Source organism: Microtus ochrogaster, chromosome 19 (genome assembly GCF_000317375.1).
Source record: "Microtus ochrogaster isolate Prairie Vole_2 chromosome 19, MicOch1.0, whole genome shotgun sequence".
Classification (NCBI taxonomy): Eukaryota; Metazoa; Chordata; class Mammalia; order Rodentia; family Cricetidae; genus Microtus; species Microtus ochrogaster.
In genome coordinates, this window is record NC_022021.1 from 21896646 (window position 1) to 21905479 (window position 8834).

General features: G+C 41.0%; 1 protein-coding gene across 2 annotated transcripts in view; it reads right to left on the reverse strand.

The window, feature by feature from the left end:
• The window catches only part of Kiaa0825 (KIAA0825 ortholog), a 309933-nt gene that overhangs the window by 139632 nt on the left and 161467 nt on the right, over window positions 1-8834 (reverse strand). For both annotated transcript variants that reach the window (XM_026783754.1, XM_026783752.1), the window contains one exon: window positions 2790-2929. In XM_026783754.1, coding sequence (XP_026639555.1) covers window positions 2790-2929 — 140 coding nt within the window. The remainder of the gene's footprint in view (window positions 1-2789; window positions 2930-8834) is intronic.

The window sequence follows — 8834 nt, forward strand, 5'->3', positions numbered from 1 at the left end:
GGGCTACAGCAGATTATTAGAGATGGGCTAGTCCAGGTGCGGGAGTTAGCCTAGAAGAGGCTAGATAGAAATGGCTAAGCAGTGATTAAATGAATACAGTGTCTGTGTAATTATTTCGGGGCATAAGCTAGCCTTGCGGGCAGCGGGGTGGCGGGAAACAGCCCTCCGCTCCTATTACAACAGAAATTTTTAATAAAAATAAAATAAAATAAAATACACACACACACACACAAAGAATTAGAAAATTATAATACCTTAAACAAAAGCAGAAAAATACATACACTATAACAAAAATAAACTTAAATTTGTATCAATATAAAAATCAAAACAATATAAAATATGAGACTAGTTTACCTTTTTAGTTTGAATGTAGATTCAATAATCTACCTTTTAATCCTATCATTTATATAACTCTCTTTTTTCCTTTCAGAATGGGATCCCCGAATATAATTTCCTTTGCTTAGTTACTTCCCTTACCATGATCAATAACGACTTGGTAAACAATGACAAACATCCACTGAAAGACCAAAAACCACCCACCACACCTCTAAGGAATACGGACATCAATTACTTCCTGTTGTCTGGGGATCACGGCATCTTTAGGGGACCTTGAGAAAATTGAGGTTATGGTAAAGTCTTAGAAAATCTAGCTATTATCTAGTATTGGTTTGATGGGAAGGTGCAGGGCTTATATGAAATCCTGGCTGGAGTAGCCTAATTGGTTGGACCATGTCAGCTAGCAACCTTGAAATTGTCCTACGCACTTTGTAGTCCAAAACTCATCTTTGGGTGGTGCTTACCAGCTTAGTGGCATTACTACAATTCAGGTGGATTCTCGACTGTTTTGGAGACTTCAAAGGTCAATGTTAGGAATGGTCATGGATCACTGCAGAAAACTTAAACATTTTAAATATCATATGCAGCAGATCTCAGAGATGTTAAAGGACTACAACTTGTTAAGTATATGAGGTAAACAAAGTAAATTCCTAGTTATCTACTTCAAACTCAAGCCTGAAATCACATATAAGAAGAAAGCTGAAGGGCTGGAGAGATGGCTCAGCGGTTAAGAGCATTGCCGCTATTCCAGAGGTCCTGAGTTCAATTGCCAGTAACCACATGGTGGCTCACAACCATCTGTAATGAGGACTGGCGCCCTCTTCTGGCTTGTAGGCATATACACAGAATATTGTATACATAATAAATAAATAAATAAATAAATAAATAAATAAATAAATAAATAAATAAATAATTTTTTAAAAAGAAGCAAGATGAAGCTTATTTCTAGAATTAGTGCTCTATATGACCATTAATATCATGACATAAAGCTTAAATATATATCTTATAAAGTTTGAAATAGCCAGGTGAGATCCCAGTGGTGGTAAGAAAACTAAAAAATTACCAGAAATAACTGGAGCAGTTTGGACAAGGGAATGCCACGGGCCTCATTTATAGATGCATGGGCTGGTAGCATGTAGGGACATTTCCCTCATTCACATATAAAAGTGACAACAGTAAGCCAGCATTGGAGTTCAGAGAAATAAGAAGCCAAGATGAAGAGTGTTCATGCATATGAAACAGAAATGGGCTCCTGCACATTGGGAGAAGCAGAGTGGCTTGGGGCCGCTAGATAAGAAGCCCAGTGAGCCAAGCTACAGAGGAACTTGGGCACAAATATGGGTGTGTGGCCCATGGAAGGGAATACCTGATGGGGTGTAATCAAAAGGTCGGAATATTCATCTAGTTTAATGGCAGAAGGACTTGGATGTGAGCCTGCACATGGGAAGGAACTAGACAAAAATGAATCTGATTTAGGAAACTCGACTATCTGGATTCATGTGTGATCTAAAGAGGAATCCATAGGTTGATGTGGAATGGTGAGAACACTCTGCACAGGTGAGTGTTGGACTTGGCTGTCCAGATTCATCTGTGGTCTAAAGAGGAATCCATATGTTGATGTGGAATGCTGAGAACGCTCTACACAGGTGAGTGGTGGACTTGGCTGTCTGGATTCATGTGTGATCTAAAGAGGAATCCATATGTTGATGTGGAATGCTGAGGACGCTCTGCACAGGTGAGTGGTGGACTCGGCTGTCTGGATTCATGTGTGATCTAAAGAGGAATCCATATGTTGATGTGGAATGCTGAGAACGCTCTGCACAGGTGAGTGGTGGACTTGGCACTGTGTTCACACAGTACTTCTTGCTGTTTCCTGAACAGTACTGGCAGGGAAGACATTTTAATTAAGAGGATTATGGTTTCTTACTCCTCAATATTCACTCAAATTCTCTTGACATTTACTTCTCTGTCCACAGTGAAAATGACTGTATGTCATAGTTGCTGGTTTACCGTCTGTAAGTACTCTTCAAGACAGACTAAAATTCCAAGTGCTCATCTAATGTAACTTATACTTATGTACTATCTAATTCAGGTTTGCCCTTTGAAAATGTAACTGCCTTCCTCCAGTTTTCTCAGGCATTTCAAGCCATGAAAGTTGATACCGTCTATAAATTGGCACTTGTGACTGAAAGCACCATATATAAACATTCTTTTACTTGGAAGTCCTGAAATAGAAAGATCAGTCAGGTTGGTTAGCAGGTCAGTAGCTCCTTCGCTGTGACAGTCCATGGCTGCTAGTACATGTTTGGTTGCCACCCTTTGTCCAATATTCAAGTGGGAAAACAGTTTCATTTAAGTCTGACAATGACTGGGGATTTTTTTTTTCTGTTGTTGGACTTGTTTTATTTGTTTTATTTTGTGTTTAAGACGTTCTTGAAACTACAAATACTTACTTGAGCTTTTCAGCAGGATTCTTGGTATGAGGCCATCACCATGGAGCAGGGTCTCCAGAAGTAGGTTCCACTTACAGCATGGTTGGGATAAGAGTAGTTTCAACTGGCCCTTGGCGTTCAGTCCTCCAGCTGATGCAGGCCTTTCAACATGCAAGATAAGATGGAGTAATGAAGTTAATCTGTCTATGAAATGAATAGCCTAAAAGTCAAGATGTAATGCTAACCCCTTTAAATGTCAATCCCTCCCAAATTACTCTGAAAATGCTTTCATGCTTGCTTACTTTAGGGTTGCTCAGGGAAGGAATTACATTTAATCTCAACTAGCTAAAAGTAAATTAATGCTTGGTAGCCTGCCAAACCTTAAATTGACACAAAATAACCATGTCTATATTTTACAGAACTCTATTTTTATTTCTCTTTTCTTTTTCTTTTTCATGGAGAAAAGAAAACCACTTACACATCTCTTTTGAATGTCATCATTTGTTCATTCAGTGAGGGCATAACAAGTGACTACTATATACTATTAGCATCTTTTTTTATTTGGGAAAGATGGTCTAGTGGGATTTTGAATACTTTGAACAATGCTTTATATTGACATTGCTGATAAAACTAAAGGAATACAAAACTTCTCTGAAGGGTTAGCCATGATCTAATTATTTAATAAGAAAATCCTTAAATCAACATGCTATTATCAGAATTAAAGCTACCACTCACCCTGTGTCCTACTTAAGTACTGTCATCAAGAGAAATAATCCCAAGACAAAGAGCCTTCTGCTTTCTAAACTGTCATCAGTTTTGAGCAGAAAATCAGCTTCCCCAGGGAACTACTTTCATTTCCTGTGCAGCAGGGCATCAGAAAACAGGGTTATCAACAGCATTCGTCATCTTTCCTCCTGAAATCCCCCAGTTTGGCTTGTATGAAGGTCATAACAAGAGTGACGAACTTACAGTAACAGCAAACCTGAGAAACAGACCTACTCTATGGCAGTGGCTCCAGGACTGTGCGGGGCAGGAGTGGTGTGATCTGGGTGGTGTGGAAGCAGGAGTGTGCAAGGAGCACACTCAGCGCAGTTGGCTGCGCTCTCATTAGCAATGACTCCCTAAGTGGATGGCCATTAGAGACCGACACATCTCAACTGCCAGTCTCCGGCAGATGAGAAGCAGCAGCGTGAAAGAACGTGCTAAATGCATACACAGAAATTCTTGTTTGTTTCTCATTCTCAAACTCAGGTTGGCCCAGAACTCACCTCACAGAATCGCATAGTCTTGCCCCACCTCAAGGCAATCATTCTTCCTAGGAATCCCAAATAATGGGATTATAGGTATAAATCATCGCATCTGTCTTAAATTCTTCAGCTTCCTTTTATTAGAAATTGCAGGGGTAGGCCACAGAAATCTGTGCCCTAACAAAGTATCTCTAAGAAACATGGCTTCTTGTTAAGGTTTGGGGGCACTGCTGGAGGCAGTGCTTCTTTAAATACACTCAAAGAAACAGAAATTATTCAGATCACCTTCAGGCCTTTTTGTCTTTGGGCCCATCCAACACTGGCCTTGACTTGCTGGCAATAATGGACTAAATGTGTTGCTCCAAAATTCAAAGATTTCGACTTCAATTATAGGGTGGTAACATCTGAGGATGGGGTCAGGAGGTGGTGATGTTGTGAGTGGGTTTAGAGCTCTGAGACAAAGAGCTCAGAGAACTACCCTGCCCTGCTCTGGCCATGAGGATACAAGAATACAAGAATTTTCCTGTTAGCAACCTGGATGAAGGCCTTCACCAGAACCTGACTGCTGGTACCCTCGTGTTCATCCCAGTATCTTACATAGCATCCTGGGTTAACTCAGACACCGTTTATCCATGGAGCTTTGAATGACTCTATATTTACCTCAATTTTACCCATATGTTCTGGCTAGTTTTAGTTAATTCAACACATGCTGAGTTATCTGAAAGAGGAAATTCAATTGAGAAACTGCTTGCCTAAAATCTGATTGTAGGCAAGCATAGGACATTTTCTTAGTAATTGTTGTAGGAGGGCCTAGTCTATTGTGGTTGTTGCCACAACCCTGGACAGGTGGTCCTGGGTTCTGTAAGAAAGAAGGCTGAGCAAATCATGGGGAGCAAGCCAGTAAGCAGCACCCCTCCATGCCTCTGCATCAGCTCCTGCCTCCAGGGTTCTACTCTGTTTGAAGTCTTGTCCTGACTTCCTTGGATAATGAACTATGATGTGAAAGTATAAGTCAAATAAACCCTTTGCTTTTCTCCCAACTTGCTTTTGGTTGTGGCGGTTCATCACAGTAACCCTAAGACACAACCATTTAATTTGTAGCAAAAATTCCACCTTCTCTGAAAACTCTTCACTGAATTTTTCTCTTCATGGTGGCCTCTGAATTAAAAATTTATGACAAGCTCAAACATTTCGACACTTAATATTTCACCAGTTAAATCACTTCATCATCCATCTGGACTCAAGTGTCTTTAGTATACTTGTTTTCAGTTACTCAAAGTTTCTACCACTGTATAATGCAGGTGATGCTGGTTGATTTGATTTGTTAGCATGTACATGGATAGGCAAAAAAAGAAAAGAAAAGAACTTTGCATTTAGAGCAAGAGAAGAAAAAGAGAAGGATCAAAGATGAGGCATTTCAAAGCATTTCCTCCTTGGCATGGCGTCAGGAACATTTCATAACTGCATGATGCACAAAATTCTTCACTCTGTTCTTTGGACCAATTTAGACTTTCCTTGTGAAGCCTTGAATACTGGAAACAAGAGTAACTCCTTGGGTATTTGGGCAATTCTAGATAGAAAATTTCTACCATGGATGGCTGATGAAGAAAGAAGAATAAGCAATCTAATTCTCAGGCTGGGCGGTGGTGGCGCACGCCTTTAATCCCAGCACTCAGGAGGCAGAGGCAGGCGGATCTCTGTGAGTTCGAGGCCAGCCTGGTCTACAAGAGCTAGTTCGGGACAGGCACCAAAGCTACAGAGAAACCCTGTCTCGAAAAACCAAAAAAAAAAAAACAAAAAAAAACCCAATTTCTCAGCCAGTAGGCCAGTAGAGTCAAACCATGGCTGCTGAGCATCTCTGGAAGTTGGAGTTACTTTCCCGTTTGGAGCCTGGTTCCAAAAGACACCATGGTCATCACTACTTCCTTCCTGAACCTTGGGTGTTGGGTTCCTAAGAAGCCTTGCAGGGTACCATAGAGGAAAAGCAGCTGGTGGCAATTGTTACACATATCCTTGTTGGCTAACTTTTCCAATCTACATGTCCCACGTGAGTAGTGACACAGCTGGGGATGGTTTGGCTGGAATGTACAGCGAGGGTTTCTGACGGACAGGTGGAGGAGACAGGAGCAAGATCACAGGGAGGCTGCCTTCACAGTGGGACTCCATATCTACTGGAGAGTTTAAAACAGGGGAGATTCCTCATATGTTTGCAGTGTAGAAAACTGATTAGAGAAAAGCAGTGTCTTTAAGGCAGTCTCTTGTTCATATAATAAAGTAACTGAATTGCTTTATTTTACTTTACTTGAATACCTGGTTAATAATAAAGCCCTTCAGTTAACAGATGGGAAGATGCTCAATGAAATGCACCTTAGTTCTTGAATCTTCCAACTTACCACAGATTTTGAAATGTAAAGTAGAACCAACCACTATGCAGAAAAATAAAATAGTACAAACATTCTTCAGTCCCCAGGCTCTGAGTAATAAATGCACTGAAAGTCTGTGGGAGGCATATGGGGAAGCACATGTTCACTTGTCCTTTGAGCGGGTAGGCTGTGAAAGTGAGGAGTCTGAGCAACGACAGAAAGTGTGTGTGCGTGTGTGTGTGTGTGTGTGTGTGTGTTATCAAACGTGTACATGTCAAATTCTACTATGACATACGAAAGAGAATAGAAATTTACAAATCATAAAAATGCATACATTTCATCCTGGGAGACAGAATAAATTCATGGTTGGTTTGTACTAAAATTATACTCCAATAAATGCTGTGTTTCTGGGCTGTGGATTAGCCCAAAGAATTCCTCAAATCCAGAAGTAATGAGGTTTAATCTTTATTTATTTATGGACATAACAAATGATTTTTATAGGATAATCATATGAACTTTTAGCTCTACCCTAGCTGTATGACTATAAAGTACCTCATTTATAGTTTATCTAAGTTTTCTTTATGTACTCATATGGTTTTGTTTTGTTTTTTAACTCAGTGAACTTACTACTCCTAGTGTACACTTTTTCTTATTTCCAACTTTACTGTAAAGCGCAGGCCAGAAGTTCTACATCATACTCAAGTTATGATATGGGAGGCATACTGGTCAGATTTTATGACCATAAGTTCACTTATCCTACCAAATATGTTTCTTAGAGAAGCTACTAGATGGTGGAATAAACAGTGTGATGCCCAGCCTACAGGTACACCCAACAGCGTTGGCTACTGTCCTTGACGACAGTGGGCCACAACAGACTACACAGGTTCAGGCACCAGGAAGTAAACATAGGGGTTTCTATTTCAGAAGTTTAGGATGATACACTGTGAAATTATCTGCTTTGCACCCCCACAGTCTCAATTCTATAGGTTCTGTGGAAGAGGAAGATCAACTTCTATGATGAAATGGTGTGGGGATAGAGCAAGGTCTAACTAAATGTATGAGAAGCAGATGCAGTTCGGAGAGAATGTGCACTGCTGACATGAGCACGGCCACATTAACGATCCCAGTATCTCAGATTCATGGGAACTGCCAGAGTTTTCCTCAGTCTGAGAAACTATCAACCACAGCTTCCTCCTCCACGATCACTACACCCTGAGACTAAACAGTTAAGGAATAGTCTACAGACAATACCTAAACCTGCCGCTTTTTGTAGCTGTATAACATGAACCGGCCTCCATATCCTGCTGTATACCATGAACCTGCCTCTTAATCCAGAGGTATACCATGAACCTGCTTCCTTATCCAGCTATCTACCATTAACCTGTTATCCTGCTGTATACCATGAACCCGCCTCCTTATCCAGCTGTATACCATGAACCTGCCTCCTTATCCAGCTGTATACCATGAACCTGCATCCTCATCCAGTTGTATACCATGAATCTGCCTCCTTACTCAGAGGTATACTGTGAACCTGCCTCCTTATACAGCTGTATACCGCGAACCTGCCTCCTTATGTAGATATATACCATGAACCTGCCTCCTTATCCAGTTGTATACCGTGAACCTGCATCCTTATCCAGCTGTATACCATGAACCTGCATCTTTATCCAGCTGTATACCATGAACCTGCATCCTTATTCTGTTGTATACCATGAACCTGTATCCTTATCCTGCTGTATACCATGAACCTGCATCCTTATCCTGCTGTATACCATGAACCTGCATCCTTATCCTGCTGTATACATGAACCTGCATCCTTATCCAGCTGTATACTGTGAACCTGCATCCTTATTCTGCTGTATACCATGAACCTGCCTCCTTATCCAGCTATATACAATGAGCCTGCCTTCTTATCTTGTTGTATGCCGTGAACCTGCCTCCTTACACAGGTGTATACAAAGACCTATCTCCTCATTTTGGATATATAAAATAAACACACTGAGCCTCCCATTTCATATCAACCAGAGCATACAGCTTTTCTGTATGTGTGTCCGTGAGTCTGTCCTTCCTACATTCCCTCATGGGCCCTGTCATATCAACTTTTGAGGATGGAGGCTTTAGTGACTCCACTGATGGAGAGTGGCTATAGCAGGATAGAATAGGTAGTCAAGGGATGTGATGATGATGATGATGGCGATAATTACCACTTTGGTGATGATGACCACAATTACCACTTGCACATTTGAAAATTACAACTACCTACAGCAGGAACTACTCTAGTTGTCTTAAGTGCTAGTTTGTATTTGAACTTTCTGGGGGTGGGATGGGATTGAGACAGAGTTACTCTGCATGGCCCTAGCTGTCCCAGAACCTGCTCTGTCCTGGAGCCAGGTAAGGCTCAAACTCTGCTTCTGCCTCCTGAATAATATGACTAAAGGATTAAAAGAGAGTACCAT